General features: G+C 43.6%; 1 protein-coding gene across 5 annotated transcripts in view; it reads right to left on the minus strand.

Annotated features, from left to right (window-relative positions):
- Positions 1-17,061, minus strand: part of NCAM2 (neural cell adhesion molecule 2) — a 373,071-nt gene that overhangs the window by 143,796 nt on the left and 212,214 nt on the right. For all 5 annotated transcript variants that reach the window (XM_029578509.1, XM_029578508.1, XM_029578510.1 and 2 more), the window contains one exon: positions 8,002-8,139. In XM_029578509.1, coding sequence (XP_029434369.1) covers positions 8,002-8,139 — 138 coding nt within the window. The remainder of the gene's footprint in view (positions 1-8,001; positions 8,140-17,061) is intronic.

Consider the following 17,061-nt stretch of genomic DNA (forward strand, 5'->3'; position numbering starts at 1 on the left):
TACTTTTTTTCTCAGTAACTCATTGCCCACACAAAATGTACCTGAGTCGGTGATGGCTTTCAGCATTCAGTACCAGAGTTAGCTGGGCAAGTCAAGTCAGGCAAATACTTGGCCTAACGTTATGCAAATATCTCTCCAGGTATAATGCAGGGAAGACTGCCTGAATATCCGTAGAGTTACCTGGCTAACTTTCCAGCTTGTCAGATGACTCAGTATGGCCCTCCCCGGTAGAAACGTGCAATATAAAATAACCCCTGATGGAAATGAGCATTTTAACTCCAGCTCCCTGGTCACAGCTGGAAATAATTTTCCAGCAGAGTGCATCATTCTTTTTATTACAAATGTTACAATTATCTCCGGCCACTTTTATATTTCTTTCTCCCATGAGAAAGAGCTGTATTCGTAAAACAGGCAGACAGTCAACCCACGGAGAACTGTAGGAAGTTAATAACACCTGCCAGAGACTCTAATGGTTCTGACAGCATAGTTATAGATGTGCACATATAGGGGGCTGCAGGGAGTGTAAGCCATTTTAAGAATATAAAGTCCAATTAAATTAAGACACCAATTTATGTGAAGCTGTACTATTCATTTTTTATTTGACTAGTGTGTGACCTATAGATGCTAACACCTCAAAATCCAAAGGCATTAAAATCTCTAATACAACACATAATCCTGAACTAAGACTGATGAGATATGTACAGAACTCATTACCTGAGCCAGCTGGCTCAGATTATAATATCTGCAAACCAATGAGAGACTGTGATAGAATTTATTTATAAAAGGAACAGATCCATTATAAAACACTCTTTACCTAAGCTGGTAGTTTCCAATTTTTCAACAAACTCTGACAAAAAACACAAGACCCATTGTAAAGCAGTGATCGGAAACTCATTGCAAAAGCAATTTTTTCCAGGTAATGGTTTTTACAAAAACGTTAAGGGGGACAGCAATCTAAAATTTTTATGCAGGTAAACAAATGTTTACCCCCATAAAATAGGATTTGATTATTGTCCTTGTGAATATAGCTAAAATTGTGTAGCTACCATTAGCCACACCAGAAGTGGGAGGCACTGGGGATGGGGACGGATAGAATTTCATTTTGAAATCCTTCCTCATAGTTTTGGGGCCATACACACAGGCTGATGTAATACTGTGTGCTCAGGCCAACGCACAGGTTAACCCGTGGTTGGATGTGCATTTTGAATGCGCATCCATAACCCCTTATTCAATATGGCCGTGCATATCTCTCCGCACACAAAACTACATGCTATTTCATAACCTACATGCATTAAGGGTCAATTTTTAAACCCATGCACGGGGGTCCATGTGCACACGGTTCCCAGTGCGTGCACATGTATGTGCTGATTTTATAACATGCGTGTGCAGTGTGCATATTGTAAAATCCATTACTCGCCCACTCCGATTATATATCAGTGTGTGCATATGCATGTGAGTGCCGACTCACACATGTAAGGGAGTACATTTTATAAGAAGCGCGTGGAGACTTAATAGGGCCTTTCCCCATTTCCCTCCAATAAAGGAGCGGACTGGGAGGGAACTTCCTAACAGGGATATGAATAGTTTTTCTGACGATTGAAAATATCGTATGATATTTTCAAACTCGTCAGAAACCAGGGGCTCCCCGAAACCGATAGGAAAACCCCACGAAATTGTTCATGGGGTTCTCTTATCGTTTTGGGGGAGGGCAGGAAAAATGGCACACAAAAACAACCCCTAAACCCACCCGCCATTTTTAAAGATGGTGCGGGCCATCCAGTGCTCCTACCAAGTGACAGGGGCCGGCCAAAGGCACGGATACCCTGTCACATGGAAAGGGCAACGGATCACCAGGTACTTTTAAAAAGTTTTTTTGGGGGGGAAGCTAAAGGATATGTTTTAAAGGGTCGGGGTGGGTTTTTTGTTTATCGGCTCAGGCGCAGCCGATAAACAAAAACCCGATCGGACCGCACAAAAAATATTTCACTATAATCCCTGAACCCGGAATCGGGACCGATTCCAGTTCCTATTCACATCTCTTCTTCCTAAACCCCCTAGCTAACCTGCCTCCCTTTTCCCCTATCCGCCCTGACCCCTAAAACCCCTCTAACTAACTTTGTTTTTTTGTTAGAATAATTACCTGCTCTCTTGAGCAGTAGTAGGTTGCATATGTGGCCGGCTGCCGAGGCATGCTTCAGCAGGACAGTGCCTAATGACATGTGGCGTGTGGCCTGGCGCATATCTCCAGGTTTAATGTGTGCCGAGCTTTTAAAATTAGGCTGATAGGTTATAAAATGCTCTTCATGTGCATGTCTGCAGATATCTTACATATACCACTTTGTTATAGGTTCAGGAGTCTGGTGAAAATCAGGAGAGAGAGAGAACCTCTTTATGGGGCTTAATCTGATACTCTATATATGGACCATTGTAAGGGGGCACTTTGATTCGGGGTGAGTTTTCAGGAGGTGGGTTGAGGTTAGGCTGGTGGTGTTACAGACACATTCAGAGGTATCCATTGTAAAATTGCCATCCTTAGGGAGGAGTCGTGAGTGAGTCACCTCTCAGAAGAGAGGAACAACTGCGGGACTGAGACGAGGCTCCTTTCCAGAGCCTGGGAGCTCGTTTGTTCCACCACCACTGGTAGTGTGACCCCAGTGACGTCATCGAGTGGGGCCGGACCACCCGATAAATTCCGGAGGGCTGCCGCAGGAAATCCGGAGGAGTCGTGAGTGAGTCACCTCTCAGGAGAGAGGAACAACCGTGGGACTGAGATGGGGCTCCTTTCCAGAGCCCAGAAGCTCGTTTGTTCCACCACCGCTGGTAGTGTGACCCCGGTGATGTCATCGAGTGGGGCCAGACCACCCGATAAATTCCGGAGGGCTGTGGCGTGTAGCCGCCGGCGCGCAGCCGAAGCCACGCGCCAAAGGGGTGCACCCCTCCTTGAAAATTTTCTGATTCCTTTAGTCACCCATTTATGGGTAGAAAAAGGAAATTAAGCCTTTGACCGTCACCGGGTACACCAACGGTTAGAGGACCAATGGACTTCCATGTGGCATGTAGGGTAAGCCAGTCTGCCAGCAATTCTATTCCGATTATTTCATTTGCCTCAGGATCCCCAGAAAGCCCAGGTTTATGCAGCTACCTCAAGTTCAATTGGGTGAAATGGAAACAATACCCCAAACTACTGTATTAAATGTGATGGAAACGATTTCTGAAACTACATTGTTTGGTAATTTAGTTAGAGATGGGGTCCAGATGGAATCTGCTTGTCAGACCACATCAGTTCCCACATAAGATGTAAATGTGATATTTGATACAATTGATCCGCAAAAAGTAACTTTGGGGGATGTTTGGAAAGTTTTACTGAATAAGCAAAAATGCTTGATAAACTCTATTGCACAGTTTAATAATGTTACATCAGAAATTAAGAATGAAATAGTAAAGCATGAAACACATTTAAACCAACTAGATGAATCTTCTAAAATGGTAACTGCCCAATTGTCATCTTTACATACCTCAAATACTTCCTTCATAAAAGATAGCTTGATGATGCATAGATAACTGGAAAATTTAAATAATATGAATAGGATGAAAAATCTTATTGAATTTTCCCATTTCCAGACTTTTGTCTCCTATTGAATTATTTAAAAAATATTTATCTGAAATACTCTCTATCGCTTCAATAGAGAAAAGGAGTATTTAAAAAATATACTATATTCCCAAAACAAAGATTAGGTCTCAAGAAGAAAGGGAAGATATGGATATAGTTCAAAGGGAATCTCCGAATTTGACTTCTTTTCTTGAGGCCTCAATAGATGATATTCCAGAAAGAGCGAAACTTTTGGTCTCATTCTGCAGGGAAAGAGATAAAGCTCTAACAATGCAGAAATACTTTAAAAACAAAGATTTTCTATTTTGCAGCCAAAAGATTCAAATCTTTCCTGACGTGTCTCGCAACACACAACTCAGTGCTATATCAAAAAAACAAGTTTGTATTTCAAGAACCCGGTCATCTTGAGACCTTTTTGATGGATAAAGAGTCAGATTGAGGTAGAGAACTGCATAGTAAAAAGAGAGTACTCATAATTATTTGTTAAATTACAAATAATACCTGACTTTCTTTATTAATTCCTCCCATGAGGAGGACTAAGGTTCTGATATACATGAATATGTGAGTTGTTATATGATGATAATTTGTAAATCATGCATTTTTGCTCTGTATACAGAATATTTATTTTTTGCAAATGTTTAAAAAAAGTTTGTTTAAACATGATTAAAACATAAATTAAAAAAAAATTGCCATCCTTAAGGAATTTTTGACCTTATAAGTGATGAAAAAGAGTTGATTTGTGCAAATCAACTTTTTAGAATTGTCATCACTCGTAAGGTCAAAAATTCTTTAATGATGTCAATTTTACAATGGATACCTCTGAATTTGTCTGTAACACCAACCCCCTAATTCCAACCCACCTTCTGAAAACTCACCACAAAGCAAAGTGCCCCCTTACAATGGTCCTTATATAGAGTATCAGAATGAGCCTCATAGTCTCTTTCTCTCTCTCCCCAGACTCCAGCACCAGCAAGGGAAAATGAGGAGATATGCACGTCAGTGCTGCCCCACCTCTGAAACACCCATGCCCTGCCCCCTTTCCACCTACTTCTTCTGGGCACACATACCTCAATGTACACACGCCCTTCCTGGCATGGACATCACACAGCTCACTTACACTCGTATGTGACCACTTTTGCACACATACCTCAATGTACACACGCCCTTCCTGCCATGGACATCACACAGCTCACTTACACTCGTATGTGACCACTTTTGCACACATACCTCAATGTACACAAGCCCTTCCTGGCATGGACATCACACAGCTCACTTACACTCGTATGTGACCACTTTTTCACACATACCTCAATGTACACAAGCCCTTCCTGGCATGGACATCACACAGCTCACTTACACTCGTATGTGACCACTTTTTCACACATACCTCAATGTACACAAGCCCTTCCTGGCATGGACATCACACAGCTCACTTACACTCGTATGTGACCACTTTTGCACACATACCTCAATGTACACAAGCCCTTCCTGGCATGGACATCACACAGCTCACTTACACTCGTATGTGACCATGTTTGCACACATACCTCAATGTACACAAGCCCTTCCTGGCATGGACATCACACAGCTCACTTACACTCGTATGTGACCACTTTTGCACACATACCTCAATGTACACACGCCCTTCCTGGCATGGACATCACACAGCTCACTTACACTCGTATGTGACCACTTTTGCACACATACCTCAATGTACACAAGCCCTTCCTGGCATGGACATCACACAGCTCACTTACACTCGTATGTGACCACTTTTTCACACATACCTCAATGTACACAAGCCCTTCCTGGCATGGACATCACACAGCTCACTTACACTCGTATGTGACCACTTTTGCACACATACCTCAATGTACACAAGCCCTTCCTGGCATGGACATCACACAGCTCACTTACACTCGTATGTGACCATGTTTGCACACATACCTCAATGTACACAAGCCCTTCCTGGCATGGACATCACACAGCTCACTTACACTCGTATGTGACCACTTTTGCACACATACCTCAATGTACACACGCCCTTCCTTGCATGGACATCACACAGCTCACTTACACTCGATGTGACCACTTTTGCACACATACCTCAATGTACACAAGCCCTTCCTGGCATGGACATCACACAGCTCACTTACACTCGTATGTGACCACTTTTGCAGACATACCTCAATGTACACACGCCCTTCCTGGCATGGACATCACACAGCTCACTTACACTCGTATGTGACCATGTTTGCACACATAAGGCTTTTAAAATCTAACTTTAAGGGAATTAGCGTATTAGATACAAAGTAGGATTCCAAACCAGTGAATAGATTAGTGCTCCTTACATGTAAATGCCATGTTGATGAGGCTATTAGTTATTTCCCCCTTTTGTAAAAAATAAATGTTCACCCGACACACTCATTTTTACTCTCGAAAATTAATGCCAGCCCCGGAGCTGGCATTGAGGAGCCCCAAAATACAGAAAATACCGCTTTTCTGTAGTTACTTCGACTTAATATCATGGCAATATTAAGTCGGAGGAGCTAAAAAAAGGAGTACACATTTTTTAAAGTCTTGACGGCGTAAAATTGAGCATCCATTTCTCCTGGGTGCGCGATGCTGAGGCGGCGCTAGCGCCACACAATTTCCTCAATGCCTCCTTTTTAATGCAGCAGCTCATTTGCCCTCTGCATCGCGCACCCAGGAGAGGTGGATGGGCGCATGTTAGAAAAGTGAGTGATCAATCCTGAGCACCCGTTTTTCATGCACTGATCTTACATCAGCCTGTTAAGCACCTGTTGCAATGCAGGTTCAATGAGGGAGTTTCCCTTTGAATATTAACTTGCATGGCCTGGCCTGCAGCTCCCTGTGGGCTTTAATGAATGTCATCTAAATGATGTGACTACTGTAAAACTAGAATGCTACAAATTTCTGATAATCCTAGAATCAGAGCCAGGAATCATCTTTTTGTTTAGAAAACATTTAAAACAATTACTGGTTTCAATTTTCATTTTCCAACCAATCCTTGCAACACATCTGCAGTCTGGAGCACATGAATGCTGACATTAGACCTGGAACTTTCTCTTCTGGGCTGACTGAAAGTGTGTTGGGTAATTCTAAATATGTTGGAAGATTTCTCATTTATTTTAGGGTCTTCAAAAACGGCAGATCCAATCTGTACCAGAGCAGGCACATTTTAACCCCTCTCTGCTGAGCATCAAGGGGCCGATGCAAAAATGTTGCACTGAAAGCAGGTGCTGAGTGTTCAGCACCCGCTTTCCTAACACGCCCCCAGCACCCCTCCTGGGGGTGCAATGCAATATTTAAATTAGGGATCGCGCAGTCGAGGAGGCGCTAGGGGTGATTGCGCGCCCCTAGCACCTCCTTGACAGCGTGTGCCCGAGAGCGGCTGTCTGCCGGATAAGAAAATTGAAGCTGAATTTATTAGCATCCATTTTCTTAACCAGCGCACATGCACAGGTTAGGAAAATGGACCCTGATAAATTCAGCATCCATTCTCTGAACCTGACTACAGACACCTAAGAAGGAGTTTATAAATCAATATTAAAATGTCAGGCACTTAATATTAACTTATTCACTCCCTCACTTATTGCTGATTGGTCCCTTCACTATCACATCAGTGAAAGGACCAATCACCTTTCAGAACTGAGCACACTGTATTGCATCGGCTCCCAAATGAGCTTACAGTGAGAGCCACTTCACCTGCTGCCACCATATGGCAGGAGCTAGGATCTGTAGTCAGATGATTACCCCCCTCCCCCCCCCTCCGCTGACAATGTATTCGTCAATCTGAGTAAAAGCCACAAAGGCACCAGAAATGGCCATTATGAAAATCAGCTTCCCTTCTGACTGAAATAAAGAAAATTCAAAATACCACAGTCATTACCATCTTCTCACTAATTAATAACATTCTACACATTTTAAATCCTTATACGTTTGCGAGACACAAGATCAGGATTATATAACATTTCCTCAAGCACCATGAGCGTTCAGTCACAATTACCCTGGGAATTGATATGCGCTTCCAAGTCATGGCAGTGACAGTCCTCAGGCAGGGGCCATGCACCAAGATGTCACCCTCCTACAATAACCGATTCCATCTCCTCAGTGCCTCTGTAGCACCCTCAGCCCTGGCTGATGACCTGAGCTGTGCAGAACTAACCCATTTTCAGACTCTGCCTTGCAACATATTATAATCAATAGAGAAATACTATAAATTTAGAGCTCAGGAAAAACAAACAAGAGATAAATAGATGATTCATTGAAAACATGGTGTTATAAAAAATACAACTTATATTGCAGCTGTATTGACAATGTCATAAAGAAAGATAACTTCAGTTTAAGTATGAATTCATAATCCTCACCATTAACAATAACAGTAATATCTCGAAAGTCAACTTCTCCTCTTGCCTCCACTCGTCCTTCACATCTGTATACACCTTGATCACTCTTACTGATGTTAAGAATCTGCAGATTATTGTTTGCTAACATAGCGAATCGACCTGGAGAGAGACAGTGCATAAAAAGGGATCAGTAATAGATGACAGAAGACCAGAGTTTGCTGCATTGATTTAAATCAATTCAGAGTTCGCACTTGTCTGACACTATCAAAGTTTTCATCAACAAAACACTGAAATTTGAAAGTAAAATGTAATCTTAGGAGTTCAATTTGTCTGCCCTAAAATGTATTGCTGCTGTAAATCTTGCACTGAGGAGCAATCATTTTATTTCAATGTACAATTGGAGTTTTGCTATATGGGTTTTGCCTTTGTTTTGGCAGTAGACTTATAGTCACGCTCTATAGTATGATATACTTCAAAATCACAAATATGCCCTGTCAGCAAAGAGCTGCCCTCATGATGTCTATGACATGTACAACTGGACAACCCATTGCACACACCTTTCATGCAGGACATGAATAGAGTGATTAAATAGCCTTGTGAAACGAAAGAGGCTGAGGTAGCCCTGCTGTTATGGCAGTCCAACCATGAACTTGCTCCTCAGCCTCTTTAGGTAAGATGTAAGTGTAATGTCTCATCCATAAGTTGGGGATGGTCTCTTCTTGGCCTTTTGGTTGAGACTGAGAAACTGCACAATATGGGACAGAGGGAATTAATTCTCTGCTACCCAACCCCATGGGGGAAAAATTATATCAGGACCTCTGCCAAAGCAGAGGGGCTAAATTAATACATTAGGTTTCTTATGTGAAGAGCCAGGACTAGCTTGGTCTGTCCTTTATTTGGAGCTATATTGTCAACCTACATAAAAATCAATGGTTCTGCTCAATTATTCATGGCTTCTAGCCTATTATGTATGGGTGTGTATTTAGTTACAAACATTTGATATTCCTCTTTTTCCCAGGAATTGTCTCAAAGCAGATTGCAATCAGTTTTAATAGACTGACATTAGCAGATAGATTAGTCATAGTATTGTGTCATGTCCTAAGGTAGTGGACCTTGGCTGTTTCCTAATAAACAAACTCAGGGAAGGCCTGGTTGAACAGTCATGTCTGGTTTTTTTTCCAGGAACATGGTTCAAAGGGAATGAATACTGTAATCTCGTTCCAGATCTTGGACGTAGAGCAACGGAACACCCTTATTCTTGTAAGATCGGTTTCACAGAAGCTAACGGGGGGGAGAATGGCCTTTTGGGAGGATCAGTGCTCTCTAGTGCGGGAGTAGGAGAGAGGTATTCTGGGGCATGTTTGTTCACATATTTCAAGATGAAGAAAAGGGTTTTGAATTTTTTCCTGGTTTCTACTGCAAGCCAGTACAGTCTGTGTAGGATGGGTCTTATGTGGTCCAATGCTTTGGCCCCTACCAAGATTCTAGCCTTCTGCAATAGGCTTAGGCTGATCAGAAATAATTTTCAAATTGGCACTATAACAATTGTTTTTAAGTTTTAGAAGTGCAGGAAAAATAGTGTGCTCTGCACAAAAACACAAGCACACGAGCTAAATGCCTGGAATATCATTTCAGAGGAAGTGTTGGAGACAAAACAGTAGTGTAATTCAAAACAGTGCAGAATAAGTACAGAGGGTCCTTAGTGGCATGGAAATGAAGAACAGTGGGGTAACCTGCACAGAGCAGCAGTTGCAACCTAAAACAGTTGTGGTGCAATTGTATCCGGGCTCCAAGAAATTATCGGCCCGATTTTAAAAGGGCCCCACTCGTAAAAAACGGGGGGGTTATGCGCGTGGTTGGGCCTTGTGCACACCACACGCATTTTAGGAAGGGCCCAGCCATAGGCGTAAACCCTGTTATGCATCGAAGTGCCAGGGCGTGATTTAGGCAGGGAGGGTGGGGGGCAGGCCAGGAATGTCATTAGCCACTGTCCTGGGGAAGCGCGTTCCGGCAGCCTGCTGGCACATGAAGTCTACTACTGCTCCAACGGACCAATATAGTAACAAAGATTCTAATAGGTAGGGGGTAGGGATCGGGGAGGAGAAGGGAAAAGGTAGGAAGGCTAGATAGGGTATAGGGAACTGGGAATCGCCACACACTGCTTTGTAAAATCCCCATGCGCAAGCTGCGGGCCGCCCACACATGCACACACAGATTTTAACATTTGGCGCACATGTGTGTGCGGCTATCGGATTTTATAACATGCCTGCGCCGACGTGTGCATGTTATAAAATTGGCACGTCCATGTTCGCGCGCTGGGAACAGCGTGCACATGGACGCACGCCCGTGGGTCTTAAAATTAGGGATGTGAATCGTTTTCCATATCGTCTTAACGATAGAAATCGTGTGGCAGGGCAAGAAAATCGTCTTAGGCACGATTTTTTAGTTAAAAAATCGTTAAAAATCGTTTTTTCCGATTAGTGCGCACTAACTCGAGTTAGTGCGCACTAACGGGAGTTAGTGCGCACTAACTGGGAGTTAGTGCGCACTAACTGAAAATGATACAATTTGACACTTTTCAGGTCAGTTAAGGTCAGTTTAGGAATGAATATGTATTCCTATTGGCTGCCCTCTTATTTATTCATGTTACCAAGTTTCCTACTGACAGTATATGGGGGATGGGAAATGGAAACAGTTGGTAGCTTGACAAAACAAGTAATGTGATCAGTCAATGTGACTAGAACTTGTGCCCTAACCCTGATACCAGGGGTATTGTGATCTTCCTGCACACAGTGCCCTATCCCTATTAATACCAGGAGTGTTGTGATCTTCCTGCACACAGTGCCCTATCCCTAATACCAGGGGTGTTGTGATCTTCCTGCACACAGTGCCCTATTCCTGATACTGGGGGTGTTGTGATCTTCCTGCACACAGTGCCCTATTCCTGATACCGGGGGTGTTGTGATCTTCTTGCACACATCCCGATATCAGGGATAGGGCACTGCGTGCAGGAAGATCACAACACTCCTGGTATTAATAGAGATAGGGCACTGCATGCAGGAAGATCACAACACCCCTGGTATCAGGGATAGGGCACTGTGTGCAGGAAGATCACAATACCCCAGAGGAGTGAGGGTCAGGCAGCTCCCCCCTGTCTGTGAAGCCAGCCTCTCACTAGTAATGCAGGGAGGGAGCTGTCTCAGACTTCACCATCCTCCCCCCCCCCCTTACCCACACACCATTCACTAGCTGGGACATGGGGGAAGTCAGGAGTGAGGGTCAGGCAGCTCCCCCCTGTCTGTGAAGCCAGCCTCTCACTAGTAATGCAGGGAGGGAGCTGTCTCAGACTTCACCATCCACCCCCCCCCCCCCTCACCCACACACCATTCACTAGCTGGGACATGGGGGAAGTCAGGAGTGAGGGACAGGCAGCTCCCCCCTGTCTGTGAAGCCAGCCTCTCACTAGTAATGCAGGGAGGGAGCTGTCTCAGACTTCACCATCCTCCCCCCCCCCTCACCCACACACCATTCACTAGCTGGGACATGGGGGAAGTCAGGAGTGAGGGTCAGGCAGCTCCCCCCTGTCTGTGAAGCCAGCCTCTCACTAGTAATGCAGGGAGGGAGCTGTCTCAGACTTCACCATCCTCCCCCCCCCCTCACCCACACACCATTCACTAGCTGGGACATGGGGGAAGTCAGGAGTGAGGGTCAGGCAGCTCCCCCCTGTCTGCGAAGCCAGCCTCTCACTAGTAATGCAGGGAGGGAGCTGTCTCAGACTTCACCGTCCTCCCCCCCCCCCCCTCACCCACACACCATTCACTAGCTGGGACATGGGGGAAGTCAGGAGTGAGGGTCAGGCAGCTCCCCCCTGTCTGTGAAGCCAGCCTCTCACTAGTAATGCAGGGAGGGAGATGTCTCAGACTTCACCATCCACCCCCCCCCCTCACCCACACACCATTCACTAGCTGGGACATGGGGGAAGTCAGGAGTGAGGGACAGGCAGCTCCCCCCTGTCTGTGAAGCCAGCCTCTCACTAGTAATGCAGGGAGGGAGCTGTCTCAGACTTCACCATCCTCCCCCCCCCTCACCCACACACCATTCACTAGCTGGGACATGGGGGAAGTCAGGAGTGAGGGTCAGGCAGCTCCCCCCTGTCTGTGAAGCCAGCCTCTCACTAGTAATGCAGGGAGGGAGATGTCTCAGACTTCACCATCCACCCCCCCCCTCACCCACACACCATTCACTAGCTGGGACATGGGGGAAGTCAGGAGTGAGGGACAGGCAGCTCCCCCCTGTCTGTGAAGCCAGCCTCTCACTAGTAATGCAGGGAGGGAGCTGTCTCAGACTTCACCATCCTCCCCCCCCTCACCCACACACCATTCACTAGCTGGGACATGGGGGAAGTCAGGAGTGAGGGTCAGGCAGCTCCCCCCTGTCTGTGAAGCCAGCCTCTCACTAGTAATGCAGGGAGGGAGCTGTCTCAGACTTCACCATCCACCCCCCCCCCCTCACCCACACACCATTCACTAGCTGGGACATGGGGGAAGTCAGGAGTGAGGGACAGGCAGCTCCCCCCTGTCTGTGAAGCCAGCCTCTCACTAGTAATGCAGGGAGGGAGCTGTCTCAGACTTCACCATCCTCCCCCCCCCCCTCACCCACATACCATTCACTAGCTGGGACATGGGGGAAGTCAGGAGTGAGGGTCAGGCAGCTCCCCCCTGTCTGTGAAGCCAGCCTCTCACTAGTAATGCAGGGAGGGAGCTGTCTCAGACTTCACCATCCTCCCCCCCCCCTCACCCACACACCATTCACTAGCTGGGACATGGGGGAAGTCAGGAGTGAGGGTCAGGCAGCTCCCCCCTGTCTGCGAAGCCAGCCTCTCACTAGTAATGCAGGGAGGGAGCTGTCTCAGACTTCACCATCCTCCCCCCCACTCACCCACACACCATTCACTAGCTGGGACATGGGGGAAGTCAGGAGTGAGGGTCAGGCAGCTCCCCCCTGTCTGTGAAGCCAGCCTCTCACTAGTAATGCAGGGAGGGAGCTGTCTCAGACTTCACCATCCTCCCCCCCCCCTCACCCACACACCATTCACTAGCTGGGACATGGGGGAAGTCAGGAGTGAGGGTCAGGCAGCTCCCCCCTGTCTGTGAAGCCAGCCTCTCACTAGTAATGCAGGGAGGGAACTGTCTCAGACTGGTATCAGGGTTAGGGCACTGTGTGCAGGAAGATCACAACACTCCTGGTATTAATAGGGATAGGGCACTGTAAGAGATGACTGTAGTAGATTGAATAAAGATCTGATGTTTCTGCTCTCCTCACACCAAACAAAAACAACACACAAGCAGAGAAGCCCTTCTTACAAAGCTGAGCTAGTGAGTTAAGTAGGAGGAAAAGTAAACATACTGATGCCAGTGTGGCTACTTAAAAAATACACTTACCAACAATCAATTACATATATTTGAACTGTGTACAGTTCCAGCCAGGACCACCTTTCTAAAATGCACAGTGATTGGCAAATTCAACATGCACTAGCATTTCAGGTGCCTGCTAACAAAAATAATAAACAAACAAGTTCTAGTCACGTGAGTGCTGATCATTACATTACTTTTTTTGTCAAGCTTCCAACTGTTTCCATTTCACATCCCCCCAACCATATTGGTAACATCAATAGATAAGAGCACAGCCAGCCAATAGGAATACATACATACATATTCATTCCTAAGTGACCTTTACTGACCTGGGAAGTGTGAACACTTTGTTTAATTTTCTGTTGGTGTTCGTTAGTTTCCAGTTCCATTTCCCATCCCCCCAACCATCACCTCAGTGGTAACCTTGGTAATATCAATAGATAAGAGGGCAGCCAGCCAATAGGAACACATATTCATTCCTAACTGACCTTCAGTGACCTGGAAAGTGTTTATTTGTATCATTTTCAGTTAGTGCGCACTAAATCGAGTTAGTGCGCACTAACGGGGAGTTAGTGCGCACTAACTCGAGTTAGTGCGCACTAACACGATTTAACGATTTTTAACGATAAATCGTTAGAATTTCTATTGTATCGTGTTCTATAACGATTTAAGACGATATAAACATTATCGGACGATAATTTTAATCGTTGAAAAACGATTCACATCCCTACTTAAAATCGACCCCTATGTGAAGGCAAAACTGTGGTGGACTTTGGCCATGGTTCGGACAGGTATGCGAGGAAGGAGAGAATACTAGTGGAAGATGAAAGGGGGAAGTTGGTGATGGATCATATTTGGAAATTTTATCTGCATATCTACCAAAAGAGGATGAAGCTCATCTAGGAAAACTGATTGGGCCATTGTGGTTTTTATCCGCCATCATTTACTATGTTACTATATTACAACATAAAATACATTAAAATATCAAAGGACCAGCATCTATCAAACTTTATATTCCACACTCTTCACGCACAGAGTTCGAGGTGAATTACAGGAGACAAAATGATTGCACCTAGCAACTCGTACCATTGAAAGTCCCTGGATAATCGTGGACTGCTACTCCAAACAGGTTGACTTTATTACATCAGGCTTTGAAGTCAGCACTTACACATTAATGACTGGTTTTAATATGGCTTAAGCCATAAACCCCCCCTCAGGATCTTATGTGATTAGCCTTTCCTGACCTCAATTAGCCACTAGCGATTGTTTTCTTGTCAATATATTCAGTTTCAAACATCCTTGATCTCTTTTGCAGGGCAACCTTAGCAGTGGTGCACAGTATAAAAATACTATAGTTTGCTTATTGTTTCTACATATCATATTATCAAAGACAATAAAGTTTTTTATACATAACTAATTATCCAAGTGTTTTGAATATAAATTTATTTTACCTTTAAGGGAATAAAATCGGTTGAAAAAAAACATATATTTTTTAATATGAGGTATAAAAAAGGTTTACTACAAACAGTTTTCCTGCATAATTTTAAACTATTGGAGCGATATTCATCTACCAGAGTTTAAATAGCTATGGTAGATCTGGAGAAACCTAAATAGTTTGCAAATTGTGATACCATTTTATAGAGCAAAATAAGCATTATTCAAAGATGTTGTACACAATTTATCCAGACTATGGAGCTCTCTTAAGGTTGTCACAATTGAGGAAAGAATCAACATGGTCTCTAGAGCTCATGTACATCATTTATGGAGAATTTTAAGTTGATCCAACAAGCTCCATATACAAGTTTCACCAGGCAAATCTTCCCTGACTCTTGTATGATGTTCAGCTTTAAAAAAAATATTCCTTTTATAATTTGCAAATTGGTTGAGAACTGCTTCAATAGCCAAAGCTGAGCCTTATGAACTCCATAGAAATCTAGATTTGTAAACACTGGAGGAAAACAGATTTGTCTGTTTTTAAATTAAACATATTTTAAATATTTGTTTAAAAGAAACTGACATGATATGTTTAAATGGTTTAATAAATGAAATTCCTTGGACTTTAGTAGTAAACGCCATCCATAATGATTTTGTTGACCGCCATGTTGCAATTGATACCTATTGAAAGCATCTCAATAGCAGAACAGAGCCAAGCTGATGCATAAGGAACAAGACAGCTCCCAGCAGTGCCAGCCAGTAGAAGCAGCCAATAGATGTCAATATTCCTGACGCAAGAACTTAAATGGTATAATTTGTAAGTTGCTATGATAATGGCACCACTTCAAGTGAAAACATATCAAAATAAATTAAGGAATAAATTATTACAAATAAGTAACGTGTATACTGAAGCTTCTCTTTTTATCAAGTTTTTAAAGTACAGGAAAATGAACTAAATCCAGAGCATCATCATTGTGCTTATATTCTAACGTATGTTTTTAAGTGTTATAGGTTTTATTTTGTGAACTTTTATTATATATATATCTGTAATCCATGTTGAACATATTAGATATTGCAGAGTGTAGATAAATACAATTAAATATCCATACCTACAAACTGCATATTATAGTCATAACCCTCAGTTTCCCACAATTTTACAGCTATGGGAGATGTTACATAATTTATATTTTACCTCAGAATAAACAAGGAGCTGCCAAGTACATAGAGCAGCTAGCTTCCCACCATGGAATAAATTTAATTGTCTGCCTACACTGAACTATAAACTATTGCTCCCTCTCCCGTGGTGCTAGTGGCAGTACTTGTTGAAAGCTGATTGGTTCTGACTCTCATCCAATAAGAATCTCACCAACAGCAAAGAGCTGATCAGCATAGCTGGGAAAGGAAATTCAAAATAATGAAGATGCAACTCAAGTAGAGAGGACTCTCCAGTTCTGTGCACACTGGCAGTATGACTGCTGACATCTAGTGACCAAAAGAGAGAACTGCAGGCTGCCATTGGTGGTGCTGCCTTTGCTGATGCTGATTCACATGGAGAAGAGGGGCATATTCCTTACTTTTACTTCATATTATTTTTGCTATTTTTTATATATTATTTTTTAATGATTTGTATTTATATATACAAAGTTTTTAATATATTGCATATTAATGTATTTCCCCCTGTTTCCTTGCCTTCACTATCTCAGACACCCCTTTCTCTCCTCTAGATGGCATAACTGAAATGGATCTGGGGTCTTCCTCCAGTCCGAGGTTTGGATGGCTGCCTCCTTTGAGATGAAACCTCGGTGTTGTTAGTTGGTTGGCAGCAGCAACCATTGTAGATGCAGTCGGCTTCCCTCCCTCCAGGGCATCACGAACACCAGTGCAGAGTGCTGCAGCCTTAGCACCAGCTCTGGCCCACATTATGTATGATATTTTATCTAATTATTAAAAGTAGAAATTATTTCATGATTTCCCTCCTTTTTGGCACAATATATATTTTTTTTACAGTTTACAAGCTGTTCTTTTTATCACTCATTCTAGTTAAAATTTAATTTATAACATTTTATTCATTTTAGTAACTATACATATTTAAATATGTATAGGCTCAAATATATTAGGCTCATCTTCAGCATTCGTAAATTCACATACACTGAAAAAGGTGAGAATTTTTCCCAGAAAATATCTTTTATTTTCAATGTTCTTGAACATGAAAGCAGGTATCCCCAGCATCACCAGT

This window comes from Rhinatrema bivittatum, chromosome 15, assembly GCF_901001135.1.
Source record: "Rhinatrema bivittatum chromosome 15, aRhiBiv1.1, whole genome shotgun sequence".
Taxonomy (NCBI): Eukaryota; Metazoa; Chordata; class Amphibia; order Gymnophiona; family Rhinatrematidae; genus Rhinatrema; species Rhinatrema bivittatum.